Source organism: Hyperoodon ampullatus (genome assembly GCF_949752795.1).
Source record: "Hyperoodon ampullatus genome assembly, chromosome: 18".
Classification (NCBI taxonomy): Eukaryota; Metazoa; Chordata; class Mammalia; order Artiodactyla; family Ziphiidae; genus Hyperoodon; species Hyperoodon ampullatus.
Genome location: NC_136931.1, coordinates 55,093,330 through 55,108,102, shown reverse-complemented (window position 1 = coordinate 55,108,102; position 14,773 = coordinate 55,093,330). Strand labels below are relative to the sequence as shown.

Sequence of the window (14,773 nt, the reverse complement as noted above, 5' to 3'; positions counted from 1 at the left end):
CCCCTTCGCCCCTCCTCTCCGCTGCCCCTTCCCCAAGCAGCTGCCTCAATCAGTGCTCAGAATAGCCCCCCTCTGCCCCAAAATAACCCACAGCTGTGGCCTGGCGCCCCCACCCCCACCCCAGGATAACACACACCCTCCCCACCCTTCCTGGTGGCTGCTCACCCGTTCAGCCCCTCCTCTGCCTCTCTCAGACTCACCCCTGCCTGGCCTCTGGCCTTGGGGACCCGGGGTCCTACTTCCTGCTGAAGCCCAAGAAGGCAGCTCCAGCCCCACCCTTCTTAGGAGGCTGGATGCCAAGTTCTCTCCTGTGAGAGATTTGGGAGGGCAGTCTCCCACCCCTCCAGGGACAGATAGAGAAGCAGTATCCCCAGCCACTGGGGGACTCTGGCGTTCCAACTCCCCAAACCTACACCCCCGGGGATCACATTGTCCGGGCCTCCAATCTGCACCTCCTCATGAGTCTCCGTCCCCACTTTCATCCCCAGGGGCCCAAAGAGTCCAGACCACCATCCCCTCCCCATCAGGGGCTCAGGATACTGAGCCCCCAGCCCCCTTCTACCTCAGACACAGAAGCCCTATCCTCCAACTTCTCCCATAGACTCGGGAGTCCTGGCTGTTGGGCCCCCTCCTTCCCCAGGACCCAGGAGTCCTGGTGCTCAGTTCCATCCTTTCCCAGGATCCAGGAGTCCTGGCTCACTCCTGCCCCCTACTCAGGAATCCAGCTGCCCAGCCTCCTTTATGCCCAGGACCCAGGAATCCAGGCCCAGAGCCCTCTCCTCCCTTAAAGGACCCCTCTTGGTCTCAAGCCCCATTCGTCCCAGCATCCTGGGCACCCCCCAGCTCCAGTCGCCCCGAGTCACCCCACTCAGGTCCTATGCACAGTACAGCCTGTCCCTCAGCTGAGGAGGAGGAGGGTGCAGAGATTCCTGGTGTGTCCCTGTCTCCATCACTCCCCCCGCATCCATCACAGAAGAGAGGAGAGGCCACTTCGATCAACAGCCCGCCCCCCCCCACCTTCGCGTCGTGCTGCAGACGGCATCCCGTTCCCCCCCTCCAGCCCTGTTCTCTCCCCACCCTAATCCTGGTGCTTGGAAGAGGCTAGAAGGGTATTCCAGAACCTTGAGGAAGGGATGGTAGCTTGGGGCAAGGGGTGCCAGGGCCTGGATGCTCTCAAGGTCCTTGGCAGAGGTATTAATAGCAGACTCACAGCTGAAGAGGGAGGGGAGATGGAAAGGAGAGAGAGAGGAGGACAGGCCCTGGTGGGGGAGACTGATGCGGGCAGGGGTGGGGGGGGCAGAGGGAAGGTGAGATGGAGAAATGGGGGATAGAGAGGGAGATGGGGCGTCAGGTGTATGGGGCTGGGGAGAGGGATCAAAGTGTCAGAAATGGGGGGTTAGGAGACCTGAGGTGTAGAGACCTGGGGAAAAGGGCTCAGAGGGGGAGAAGGAGATAGGGGGCAGAGAGCCCCCCAGAGGCCCCTGTTCCCCATTCAATCCCCGTCCTTCCCGGAGGCCCCTGGCCAACTTTCCCTGTCCTAGATCTGGGGATCCGCGTTCCCACCCCCACCCCTGCATCCCCTACCCCAGCCTTACCTTTTCATGACCCTGTTCTGTGGGGGGTATTGCGAGGGTGCCAGGAACGGAACCGGAGTCCAGCGACCCGAAGATTCGGCGGAGGGCTCAGGGAGCCGCGGAGGGGGTGGGGGGGCAGGCCCTGGGGCGGCGGCGGTGGCGGGGACCTCCTGCCCGTCCCTGGCTCCGGCTCTCCCTCCTCTTCTTCGGTCCGTCCTGCCCTGTCCGTCCCCCAAGGTTGCGGCCACTCAGACTAGGCGAGGACGCTGCTACACATGTTGCGCTGGAAGTTGGGCCCCGGACATTGCGGAGGCTGTCGGGGTGTCCTCTCGCTGCCCCGACCCCGTGGGGATCCCCCTCCGCCCACCCGGGGTGCCCCCCTCTGCCGCTTCAGCCCCGGCTCCTCCCCCCCGTCCATGTGTCCGGTCCCGCCTCTCCCTGGCTCATTCGCATCCCCCCCCTTTGTGCCCTTAGCGCTCCCCCCCTCCCGCTTCGGTGTCTGTCTGTCTGTCTGTCTGGGTCACCTCTGAAGCCGGTGGCTTGTGTGTGTGTGTGTGTGTGTGTGTGGCTGAGGGGCAGAAGACTGCCTGTCGGGGAGACTGCTCGCCCCTTCCTCGCTTGGCCACCTCCAGACGACCCCCGCCCCGTTCCCCCACTCTTAAATACATACAGGCAGAAACACACACCATACACACACGCACCACCTCACTTCCCTGGGATTCCCCTCAACACCCCCAGAGCTTGAGGAGCGACACACACACACACACACACACACACACACACACGGGGGGGTCTGATGGGGCCGGGCTGCCACTGCCGTCAGGGGCTGTTCGGACAGACAGGAGGACACAGGCAGCGGGGGACGCCAGAAGCCCGGCCGGACGAAGGCAGGAGGCACAGAGCCCAGGTACACACCATCCATCCGGGTTTGGTGGGGGGGGGGGCACGGAGGGAGGAAACTGGGGGGCCCGCGACACCCAGGCAGGTGGCTCAGGGTTGAGACGGACAGACAGACCCCTCCCTCCCTCCCTCAGCCGCCGCAGCCCTTACAGACACACCCCCACCCCCTCCATCAGCCCAGCCCCAGACACCCGGACACACAGATCCTCACCGGGCAGATGGCAGACGCACGAGAGATCCCTGGGGGCCGGGCGGACCCACCCGGGCCGACACCCCCCCAGCTGGGCACCGGTGGCCGTGGGAGGCTGTGGGCGGAGGGCGGCGGCCACAGCTTGGAGGAGCTGGAGCGGGAGGGATTCGCACACTCGCTCTGTTCTCACACACACACACTCGCTCGGGAGGTGATTAACATTCATTCCCCGTCCGCCCCTGCCGGGAGACCCACAGCCTCCCCTCTTGGCCTCCCTGGGGACCCCTCCTCCTGCCAGGGCTGGGGGAGGGGGCCACCCCCCTCCCCAGCTCCCAGCTTCTGCCTTCCTCCTGGGACAAGAGAGTGAGGGGCTGCAAATAAAACGGGGAGGAAGGGGTGGGGACAGGCAGGGACTCAGGCCCCAGCACTGAGACATCAGATTGGGACCTGGACTCCAGAGCCCAGGGGCTGCCGCCCTCCGCCCGCTCCCCACTTTGAGGCTTGTGAAGCAGGAGGCCATTCCCAGACTTGGTTCTCCGCCATGCTAGGACCCATCTTTTGGCTTCTATTGCCCCGGAAGGCCAGGCCTGCAAACTAGGTCTCCATCATGAAGCCAGGAGTCCAGACTCCTAGCCCCCTCCTCCCTCAGACCCAGAAATTGAAGTCCCCAGCCCCCTTCTCCTCCAGGACCCAGGAGTCCAGGCCCCCAGTCCCCTCCTCCCTCAGACCCAGGAGTCCAAGCCCCTAGCTCCCTTCTCCACTGCTACCCAGTAATCTGGGCCCCCTCCTCCAGGCCTGAGTCCCTTTTAGGCACTCAGACAAACTGACCCCTTAACACAAACCACCCTCAGGCACCCAATCCATCCAGCAATCTGAGGAAACTAATACCTCTGTACCCCTTCTTTTACTGACGGACCCTGACGTCCATCACCCGTGGGTACTCAGACATTCAGGAGGAAAGCAGTGTGTGTCCCCTCCTAGACACAGCCTGTTCCCCCCCCGCCCCAGACATAGCCTGTTCCTGGCTCTCAAGGCCAGCTGTCCAGCTCCTGCCCTTCCTGCTAGAGAGGCTAAGCCCAGCGCTTCTATAAAGTGCTGTGGTGAAGTGTGGCGCAGGACACCTGGGCTCCTGAGGGTGTGTATGTGTGCCTGTGAGGGGGCAGCTCCGGAGGAGGGGCTGGAGCCGGAGCTGTGGGCTGCTGACTCCAGGGTCTGGGAGAGCAGGAGTAAAGCCTTACATTTCTGAAAAAGAAGAGACTGGACACCTGAATTTGTGGGTCCCAGAGGGAGGAAGGGATTGTGCATCTAGATTCCTGGGTCTAGGATGCTTGAGACACAAGATTGTTGGGTTGGACTCTAAGTCCCAAGGAAGGGGGGCTAGACTCTTGGGGCTGAGGGAGGAGGGGCTGGGGTCCTGGACTCCTGGGTCCTGGGGGAGGAGGGGGTTGAGGTCCTGGACTCCTGGCTCCTGGGGGATGAAGGTGCTGGGGACCCAGACTTCTGAGTCTGAGAGAGGGACTGGGGGCTGCTCTCTGGTCTTTTGAGTGGATTGCAGCTGGAGGCCCCTGAAAAGCCAGCCTCTGGGTCCCTGTCTAGGATTTTTAAAGCTCAGAGACCTGCCTCCCGAATCGCTGTCAAGGGCAGAATCTGTGCGGCTGGGCTGCAACCTTTACAGAGGCACAGACTGCCTGGGGGAACTGGTGCCGGATTTGCAAGTTTCCGATCCCAGCGACCTCGCAAGTTCCTAGGAGGCGGCCTTAGAGGGGTAAATTCGGCGCCAACTGTGCAAGCGGGGAGGTGCCAGGTAGGGGGCGCCGGAGAGCCGGGACTCCGCCCTCGGGGGCGGAGCCTCCTGCCCGGACTCCTCCCCCTCCCGCCCGCCTCCCTCTTCCTAGCTCTGGCTCGGCCACCAGCTCCGGCCTCGGCGCCCCCGCCCAGAGCCCCCTCCCCGGAGCGGAGCCCCCCCAAGGGCACCTCTCCCGGCCCCCAGCCCAGCCGCCCGGCCAGAACAGCAGCCCCGGGGGGCAGCCCCCCTTCAGCCTGACTCCCTCCAGCCCAGCCCTGCCAGATCCCCTCAACCATGAATCTCTTCCGATTCCTGGGAGACCTCTCCCACCTCCTAGCCATCATCTTGCTGCTGCTCAAAATCTGGAAGTCCCGCTCGTGTGCCGGTGAGACGCCCACCGGGGCCGGAGAAAGGGGGAGAGTGCGGGAGACGTTCCAGGACTCGGGGAAGGGTTTGGAGGCATAGGGGGACGGGTCCCTCCCCGCCACTGCTTGCTGGAGATCCCCCTTCCAGGTCCGGGGTCACCAGGGGGTCAGCTCCTTTCCCCAGACTGGGGATGCATCCAGTTTTGTGAGGGTGGCTCCAGGAACCCAATTCAGCCTCCCCCGGCCCCTATCTGGGTGGCCTTAGGGTTCCCAGGGCTGGGAACAGGGAGCTGTGGCAGGCAGGGAGGCGGCTGGGAGTTGGTGACGTGGACTGTGGCCGCCAGAAAGGGAGCGGCAGGTAGGCGACCTGTTCCGGAGGGCGGAGGTCAAGTGGGGTCCTCCCGAGGCTCCACCTTGGATCCGGACTGTGGGAGGACCCTGAGGGGGCCGGAGGTGGCCACGAGGCCTAGCCTGGGACAGAGCCTCGGGCTGGAGTAGCTTTGGGGCCGGGCTGCCCCCTGGCTGTGGGCCGTGGGAAAGGGCCCTGCTTAGGCCGGCGGGGCTGGGGAGGCCTCCAGGGACAGCTGCACTCCAGAACCCCTCTGGCTCGCCCGGGGCCCTGGGCCGCGGTTTATTGGCCGTGCAGCCCACCTTCAGCCTCCCCCCATCCTCATTTCTCTGGACCGCAGGGATTTCGGGGAAGAGCCAGGTCCTGTTTGCTGTGGTGTTCACTGCCCGCTACCTGGACCTCTTCACCAACTACATCTCACTCTACAACACGTGCATGAAGGTAAAGGCTTTTCCTAACCTGCCGGGCCCTCCTGAGGGGGGAGCCGGGGAGGGTCCAAGGGAGGAGGGAATGTGGGTCCCAGACTTTTGGACCTGAGGGAGGAGGGGGCTAGGGGTCCAGACTGCTAAGCCTGAGGGGGGAGAGGCTGGGGGCCTGGACTCCTGGGGCTGGGTCTAAGTCTACTGGGGGCTCGGACCCTGTGCTTGGAGCTGAAGCACCCTCCTCATCCTCCCCTTCGACAGGTGGTCTACATCGCCTGTTCTTTCACCACGGTCTGGATGATTTACAGCAAGTTCAAAGCCACTTACGATGGGAACCACGACACGTTCCGAGTGGAGTTCCTTGTTGTTCCCACGGCCATCCTGGCGTTCCTGGTCAACCATGACTTTACCCCTCTAGAGGTAGGCCACCTGCAGGGTCTGTAGTGGTGGGGTGGGCTGTGGGAGAACAGCAGTTGACAGTGGACCCACTCAGAGGCTTCCTTCTATAGGGTTTGCTCAGACTTCCTTCTTTTAGGACATAAAGTTCAAAACAGGGGCTCTGGAGTCAGATGATAGTAATGTAACAGCAGCAGCACTCACTATGTGCCAGACGCTGCTCTCAGCATTTCACATACATTAACTTATTACTTTTCATAGCAGCCCCATTTTATAGATGAGAAAACTGAGGCTTAGGGAGTTGAAATGACTCTTCCAAAGTCATTGGCCTAATGAATAGTTCAGGAGTTGGGAACGGGGCTCTGGGGGGGCCAGGCTACTTGGGTTTGGATTTGTTACTTTCTTTTTTTTTTTTTTTTTTTTTTTGGCGGTACGCGGGCTTCTCACTGCTGTGGCCTCTCCCGTTGCGGAGCACAGGCTCCGGATGCGCAGGCTCAGCGGCCATGGCTCACGGGCCCAGCCGCTCCGCGGCATGTGGGATCTTCCCAGACCGGGGCACGAACCCACGTCCCCTGCATCGGCAGGCGGACTCGCAACCACTGCGCCACCAGGGAAGCCCTGGATTTGTTACTTTCTATTAGCATGACCTTGGGCATGGAACTTGACCTTTCTGTGCCTCAGTTTCCCTATTTGTAAAGTCGAGATCAGGTCATTGTGAGGATTTACAGAGATTAGACAGCATCACGTAGTGATTAGACACAGAGACTCTAGAACCAGAGAACTGGGATTTGAAGCCCATTTAGCAGCTGTGAGACTTTGGGCGAGTCATGTAATTTCTCTGTGCCTCAGTTTTCTTGTCTGTGAAATGAGGATAATCAGTTCCTACTTCATAGGCTTTGATGAGGGGTTAATATTGGTAAAGCACAGTGTCTGGCAGTAGGTAGGAAGTGCGGTCCATGTTTGTTCAGTGCCTGCAGTGTTTAGGACCATGTGGATCCTTTTACTCCTAAACGTTAGCTGTCATGGTTTTTATTGCATGGCATTTTGGTGGGACCTGTACAAATTCCTGGGAGGAATTTTGAGAGGGCCTTTGCTAAATCTGTGATCTGCCTCCTGGGGCTGGCAGGAATCAAATTCAGAGCAGTCTTTCCTCCCCCAGGACCACTCACTCCTGCCTTGTAAGAAGCTGGCCCTGGGACTTCCCTGGCAGTCCAGTGATTAAGACTACACACTTCCAAGGCAGGGGGCACGGGTTCGATCCCTGGTCGGGGAACTAAGATTCTGCAAGCCGCCACTGAGGAGCCAGATGTGATGATGTTTTCAACACAAGCCACAATTCAGGAGTTTTCCTGAGGGATCTCACTTTACAGTTTTGGCTACAGATTCCAGATCTATTTCTAAAAGCACCCTGCAGGCTAGACAAATCTGACTGAGGGTGACTTTGACCCAGGGGTCCCAGAAATGTCAGAGGGAGGCTGCACTGCACTGTGGCAGGAGCCCCAAGCTTGGCTGCAGGGCCTGGACTTCGCAAATTTATCATCGGCATCACCTTGCATGGAGCACCCACTGAGCTGGGCCCATTTTGCAGATGGGGAGACCGAGGCTGGGGGAAGGCAGTGGGGCTTGCTCCAGGTGGAGGAGGCCGGACCAGGACCCAGGATTATTGACTCCAGCTTGTGTGGTTCCCTCATTCAGAGGGGGGGAGGTCGCTTGTGCAAAGTATTGGCACCAATTGTGTGTCCTGCTCCAAGCTGGCCATTCCAAATCTGTCATCATCCTGTCTGGTCCCTCGGCCTCCTGGGGAAGTGGATATCCTCATCCCTATTTCTTGGAGGACTGAGGTGAGGCTCAGAGGGGAGACCTCACAGAATTTGAACCCAGGTCTGCCTGCTTTCAAAGCCCATGCTATCAATAGATGCATGTTGAAAAATTATTTTTTAATCATAGAAGGAAACAATTCTTTAAAAATTCAGACGTCACAAATAGATAAAGCAAAATGCGATAGACCTTCTCTCTCCTCTTACGTCATGATTCTACTCCCCAAGGCTAACAATCGGTATGTATCAATTTAATGGGTATGTTTCCCGAGAGCCTCAAGTAACCTGATATACTAAGAACCTCGCTGGTGGATTCTGAGTAATTATGGGAACAAGCCCTGAAGTCTAGCTGCCTGGGTAGGAATCTGTTTCCACCCACATCTTAGCTGTGTGGCCTTGGACGAGTTACTGATCCCGTGGGCCTCAGTCTCCTCATCTGTATAAGGGGGATAACAATAGGACTTACCTCATAGGGTTAAGGCATAAGCCAGTTAATACCCATAAGGTGCATAGAACAGTGCCTTGGATGTAGTAAATGCTATATAAACGTCAGTTCTTAGGAATACATCCTGATGGTCCCCACTTCCTTCCCACAAACCAAAACAACCCAGGAGGAACCACACCTGCCAGCTGGTTTTGTTGTCTGAGCGGAGGTTTCGGTGGGTCTACAGATCACCAGTCATCCCAGGTGGGACTTTCAGGGAGCTGAGGACTGAAAAGGGGCTGACAGCTGTCTGCCATCTCTTCGTCTCTCCCTCCTGTGATGCCCTGTCCTGCTCACGAATGATGTTTGTCACTGCTCCCTAAATGCTGGCCTGTGACAAGCACTTGGGGACCTTGCTTCCAATCGCTCATGCATTCATCCAGGCATCGAATATGTGCCAGGCACTGTGCCAGGTGCTGGGCCCACAGGGTGCCCAAGATGTAGGCTCCTGGGCCTCATGGAGCTCACAGTCTGGTCAGAGCTGCCAGGAAGAAGATAAGAGAGGGGATGTGACCATCCAGGGGGAAGGATGGTCAGGGAGCACCTCTCTCAGGAGGCGACTGATGAGCTGAGGTTGGAAGGAGGTGGAAAAGGCAGAATGTGACTGTCTGGGGGAAGAGCTGAAGGAACAGCAAGTGCAAAGGCCCTGGGGCAGGAAGGAGCATGGTGTGTTGGAGGACCAGATGGAAGGCCCAGGTAGTGTAGCCTGGAGGGCGAGGGGAGGGAGTAGAAGATGAAGCTGGATCGAGGAGGGCCTTGAAGGCCCAGGTTAGGGCCTTGAAGGCCCAGGTTAGGGCCTTGGGTTTCATTCTGGATGTGATAAGAAGTAGCTACAGGAGGGTTTTAAGCCAGGGAGTGACACAGTCTGATTTATGTCTCTAAAGATTGCACATTGAATGTCACCCCTACCGGGGCAGGAAAGTCATCCCCTTTTTGGGCGTGGGGGGAGCTGTGCCACGTGGTTTGTGGGATCTTAGTTCCCCAAACAGGGATTGAACCTGGGCCCTCAGCAGTGAAAATACGGAGCCCTCACCACTGGACCGCCAAGGAATTCCCAAAATCATCCCCATTTTAGAGGCGAGGAAGCAGAGGCTCCAAGAATCTGGGTCTCTTGCCCAAGATCTCATAGAAGGGACATCTCACAGCCAAGATCCCAACCTGGGTTGCCCTTGGGAGAGGTGTAATTTCAAAGTGCTCACAAACACCGGCTCAGAACCCTTGGTTCAAATCCCAGCTCTGCCGCTTCCTAGCCACGTCCTGGGCAAGTCTCTTACCTTCTCTGGGCCTCAGTTTCCTCATCGGTAGAAGGGGATGCTGGGAATTCCCTGGTGGTCCAGTGGTTAGGACTTGGTGTTTTCACTGCCGGGGCCCAGGTTCCCTCCCTGGTCGGGGAACTAAGATCCCTCAAGCCTTGCGGCACAACCAAGAAACAACAACCAAAAAAGAAGGGGATGCTGATAATAGTACCTCCCTCATGGGGTCATCATGGGGATTAAACGAGAGAATACAGGTGGGGCAGGAAAGTGGTGTCTGGCACACAGTGAGTGACCGGCAGGCGTCGTGGTACCTGTCACCCACTCTCCAACATCACTGCACCTGTAACCACGATGTCTGCCATCCTCACCCTTCTCTTCTGCCCTGTCTCCCCTCCCGCCTCGTCCTGCCCTCTGCTCCCACGCCCCGGCCTCCCCCACAGATCCTCTGGACCTTCTCCATCTACCTGGAGTCCGTGGCCATCCTGCCGCAGCTGTTCATGGTGAGCAAGACAGGCGAGGCGGAGACCATCACCAGCCACTACCTGTTTGCGCTGGGTGTCTACCGCACGCTCTATCTCTTCAACTGGATCTGGCGCTACCACTTTGAAGGCTTCTTCGACCTCATCGCCATCGTGGCAGGCCTGGTCCAGACGGTCCTCTACTGTGATTTCTTCTACCTCTACATCACCAAAGGTAGCCAGCGTGGGGGGCCGGCTGGTAGGGAGCCTGCTGCTTCCCCAGCTCCCACCCTCCCTGGGGCCCCAGCTTCACCTCCTCAGCCCTGGATCCCTCGAGGGAAGATAGGACAAAGAGAGGGGCAGGGGTGGCCTCTGACGTTTCCTCTCTTGGAATGTGTCCTAAGCCCTCCTCCTGCCCCAAGGTTCCAGATCCAAAGTCTTTCAGTCTCACACCCGTAACAGATCCAGAATTCCCGTCTCCCAGGCCCCAGCAGCGCTCAGAGAAGGGAGGGCCTCCTCTCTGCTCATGGACCTCTGTCCTTACCCTCAGGGACTCAGGCCCACCAAGATTCATTCATTCATTCAACCAACAAATTTATGGAGCCCTCTCCATGTCCCTGGCCGGGGCTAGGCTCTGGGGATACAACCTTAGGAGAAAAGATGGACAAGGCCCTCCGCTCCCTTTGTACTGTAGTCGGGGGAGGTGGTGAATAAACGAGAGATGATTGCCGACAGGGAGAAGGGCGGTGACAGAAAGAAACCGGGGGTGTGTTGGCGGACAACGGTGGAGGGTGAGGGTGTTACTTCACGTGGAGGGGGTGTGGTCGGGGGAGGCCTTTTAGAGATGATGATTAAAGCAAAGACCTTCGAAGTTCAGTCAGTGAGTGTGAAGGGAAGAGGAAACAGGAGGACAGAGGCCTGAAGGCAGCCACGCCCCCTGAGGATTAAGGCTGGGAGGGCCGAAGCGGGTGGTCTCGCCCAGCCAGCCCTGCCAGGCCCTCTGACCCCAGCGCCGCTGCCCCCACCCCCACCCCCACCCCACCCCACCCCCGCCACCGAGAACCAAAGCCTCCAGCCCTTCCAGGATGGAAGAGGAGCAGCCAGCATTAGGAGAAATGGGGCCTCGTCCGGGGCTCCATGGCTCAGCCCCTAGGCCGGGAGCCTGGTCCCCGGCCCCACCCCCCCAGCTGATAATCCGGAGTCCCGGGGCTGCCCCTCCTGCATCTCTGCCCAGCCCAGCATCCAAGCCCCTGCTGTGGGGGTGGGGGGCTGTCCCCTCCGCGAGGGACCCCTTGGTCATGCCCGCCCCCCTTTCTCTCCTCCCAGTCCTCAAGGGGAAGAAGCTGAGTTTGCCGGCGTAGCCCTGGTCTTTGCCATCCCTCTCCGGGGCAGCTGCGAGAGGCGGAGGAAGGCGACGAAAGACGCAGAGCCTTCCCGTCCAGGGGGCCTTTTTTAAGGACCCGCCTCTGGGTACTCCCCAGCCCCGCTCCTGCCGGGTTTCAGGGGCCAGTGGAGGACCCAAGTCTTGGGGGAGCTCAGGACCTGGGCTGTTTGTAGTTTTTTTGCCTTTTAGAGAAGAAAAAAAAAAAATCTTTCCACTATTTAGGTTTTGATTCTGATGACTCCTTTCTTTTCTACTTTCTGGCCCCAATTTTTATAAACTGTTTTCGAGTGTCCTGTGGGGCACGGCGGGGTTGGAGATCTTTTCCCTCCCCCGAGCCCCCTGGCTTCCTTCTGGATCCTAACCCCTCAGCCCCACCGGTTGCCAAACACTAAATCTGCCGACACCCGCCTGCCAGACCTCCCACCGTTGCCATGGACACAACCCCCCATCCCCCCCCAAAAAAACTTCTGCACTGGGGAGAGGGAAAAGGGGAGGGAAGTTCTCCGCTGATTTTTCATAATAATTTTTTCCAGAGTTTGGGTTTTTTGGTCATGTCCTTGTGTTTTGGCAATTTAGGGGCGCATGGGAAGGGGGTTGGCCCAAGGGTCACCATGGCTCTATGGCCACGTTTTTGTACAGAACTGATGGTTGATTCTTTGTTCTCTTGAAATAAACTGAGGAAAACGATGCCTCTCTTTGGCTACTCCTTGCCCTCTCTCTGGCGTTTGTGGGGTCCGCCCAGCACCCCAGCCCCTCTCTCTGCTTCTGCTTTATCCCGTCTGCCATCCGCAGGCGATCCAGGCCTGAGAGGAGCAGGGGGATTAGAAACTGGGCTTCCTGAGACTCTGAGCTGCACCCTGACTCCTCATGACTCCACCAGGGAAGAGGTTGTGGAGGAAAAAAAAATCTCAAAGATTCTTCTTATCTTGGCACAGAACTTCCCTGACAATTCTCCCTAATCTAAGGGTTGCAGAGGACAACCTCCAAAAGCCTGTGATTTGGAAGTCACCAAGGGACAGCCCCCGTCCCCCCATCATTTTGTATTGTATTGAACTGCTTTATGTTTTCTTAAAAAAAAAAAAAAAGAATTGGTTGCCAGCCTTTAAAAAACAGATTTTCACATTAAAATCGGGATTTCTGGCTTCTCTTGAAAAAAACCCCGTCAGTCTGAGAATGCCGGGTCCTCGTGTCTGGGTGGCAGCAGATGGCTGGAGTGAATGGCTGGGACGTGAGCTTCCCCTCCCTCCACCACCAAGCCCCCAGGACTTGGCTGAGGGGTTGATACCGTCTCTTACTGGGCTGACGCTGTTGTTTTGTGGTTTTGTGAAGTTCAAAGGAAAGTCAAATCTTTTCCATGTTTCCCTCCAGATTGGCTTCACACCTGGCCTTTCCTTCACTTGGTTTACTTGCTTGGCCCTTGTAACCTTTTGGAGTTCTGCCCCCTGATTTCGCCAAATGCCCTAGATGTCTGCTGAGAATTTCCTTAGCCGCCTCCAGTTCTCCCGTAGGATGGCTCTGGAAGCTTCCGGAGGCAGGTAGCTGGCGTTTCTGAGTGTTTCATAAGCGCCAGGCAATGTGCGTCACACAGGTGAGCTTGTGGGACCCTCAGAGCACCCTCGCTTTGTTGCGGAGGAAATCGGGGCTTAGCCGGGTGAGCAGCAGAGGTGGGGTTGGTACCCTGGCTTCCTGCTGCTGGATCCTGTATGTTTAACCACTGCTGTGGGGCTTTTCAAAGGTTTTTTTCTTTCTTTCTTGTAAGCTAAGCCAACGGACCTTCTGTTTAGAGGAATTTGTCCAGAAGCCTCATATGGAAAATGCAGGAGCTGGGCTGCTTGGGTTGATTCCGGGTCGGGAGGGGGCACCTCTTTGAACGCAGCCCTCAAACCATCAATCTAAATCTGGTCCAAGTCTCTAGTTTGATAGCCAGCCCCGCTCAGGCCCAGAGAGATGAAGTGACACGTCCCAGGTGATCCAGCTAGTGACAGAGTGAGGGCCAGAGCTCTGGGTCCTCCCGTTTGCCATTCCGGAACCCTGCCCACTCCACCGCATGGCTGCCGTTTCCTCCAGGTGCCCACAGGGACCACGGCCTACTTCCTTCTGCACCCTCAGCACTGAGCACTGCCACACAGGAAACCAAAAAAGGGGACCACGGAGCCCACATTTGCCTCCCCACAACTCACGTTGCTTTTCCCAGTTTGTAAATGAATGCTCTGCAGCCTCTGTGGCCCCTGTGTGGGTGTGTTTGGTTTGGCCAGCAAAACAGTAAGCTTTTTTTTTGGTATTCCTTGCCAACTAATTCCACATAAAAAGAAACGGATGTCCGGTTGTTCTAGAAAAACTAGAAGGTTCTAGAGCGGCACTATCCAATACGGTGACCATTAGCACTTGAAATGTGGCGACCCCAAATTGAGATGTGCTGTCCTTGTAAAATAGGCGAAGGATTTCAAAAACTTAGTGCAGTAGAATGTAAGCTACCTGGCTAGTAATTTTTTATACCGATGACATGTTGAAATGATCATATTTTGGATATACTGGGTTAAATAAAATACATGAAAATTCATTTCACTTGTTTCATTCTACTTTTCTTCACGTGGCCAGCTGACAAGTTTAAATGCTGTCCCCCATGGCTCACACTTTGTTTCCATTGGACAGCGCTGCTCTATAATTTTTTTTTTTTTTTTGTGGTACGCGGGCCTCTCATTGTTGTGGCCTCTCCCGTTGCGGAGCACAGGCTCCGGACACGCAGGCTCAGCGGCCATGGCTCACGGGCCCAGCCGCTCCGCGACATGTGGGATCTTCCCAGACCGGGGCACGAACCCGTGTCCCCTGCATCGGCAGGCGGACTCTCAACCACTGCGCCACCAGGGAAGCCCTATAATTTTTTTTTTTTTTTTTTTTTTTTTTTTTTTTTTTTTTTGGCTGCATCGTGGCATGTGGGATCTTAGTTCCCCAGCCAGGGATCGAACCTGTGCCCCTGCAGTGGAAGCGTGGAGTCCTAACCGCCAGACCACTAGGAAAGTCCTGGACAGCGCTGCTCTGGACACCCCCGGGCTGTGGTACTGAACGCTGGGTGCTGAGTGAAGGCTGCCCCTCCCCAGACTCGGCCCCTGCCCCGCCACTTGATTCATGGGTACTTCACCCACTGGAGTTACCTGCTGGGTCCCTGCAGGCAGGAGCGTTTTGTTGCCCAAGCCCGAGTCCCCGATTAGTTTTGGGGCTCCCTAAGACAAGCTTTCAAATATTTGAAGACAAGGATCTCCCCTGACCCCAGTCATGGACTTGCCATCCCCTGTTCCCTTAACCACTCCTCCCACGGCATGGGTTTGAGTGGGTCCCTTGTCATCTGGGGTGAGTTAAAGGATGTGGGCCCTGGAGACAAGGCCGGTCCCAGT

At 57.6% G+C, this 14,773-nt stretch overlaps 2 protein-coding genes across 2 annotated transcripts in view; one reads left to right on the top strand and one right to left on the bottom strand.

The window, feature by feature from the left end:
- GRIN2D (glutamate ionotropic receptor NMDA type subunit 2D) overlaps positions 1 to 1,992 on the bottom strand; it is a gene marked incomplete at both ends in the record, with an annotated part of 27,885 nt that extends 25,893 nt beyond the window's left edge. Inside the window, 3 exons of the mRNA XM_079724121.1 lie at positions 1,122 to 1,212; positions 1,596 to 1,716; positions 1,848 to 1,992. Coding sequence (XP_079580247.1) covers positions 1,122 to 1,212; positions 1,596 to 1,716; positions 1,848 to 1,992 — 357 coding nt within the window. The remainder of the gene's footprint in view (positions 1 to 1,121; positions 1,213 to 1,595; positions 1,717 to 1,847) is intronic.
- A 2,678-nt stretch (positions 1,993 to 4,670) lies between these two features.
- On the top strand, positions 4,671 to 12,068 carry KDELR1 (KDEL endoplasmic reticulum protein retention receptor 1). Its single transcript, XM_079723021.1, has 5 exons — positions 4,671 to 4,835; positions 5,505 to 5,605; positions 5,848 to 6,006; positions 9,980 to 10,232; positions 11,324 to 12,068. The coding sequence occupies exons 1-5, from the start codon at positions 4,745 to 4,747 to the stop codon at positions 11,356 to 11,358; spliced, it is 639 nt and encodes a 212-aa protein (XP_079579147.1). The 5' UTR covers positions 4,671 to 4,744; the 3' UTR covers positions 11,359 to 12,068.
- Positions 12,069 to 14,773: the final 2,705 nt, after the last annotated feature.

Coding starts and splice junctions, on each gene's coding strand:
- KDELR1 (XM_079723021.1), top strand. CDS start 4,745: ATGAATCTCTTCCGATTCCTGGGAGACCTCTCCCACCTCCTAGCCATC. Junction 5,606..5,847: donor TCTACAACACGTGCATGAAG/GTAAAGGCTTTT, acceptor CCCCTTCGACAG/GTGGTCTACATCGCCTGTTC. Junction 6,007..9,979: donor ATGACTTTACCCCTCTAGAG/GTAGGCCACCTG, acceptor CCTCCCCCACAG/ATCCTCTGGACCTTCTCCAT.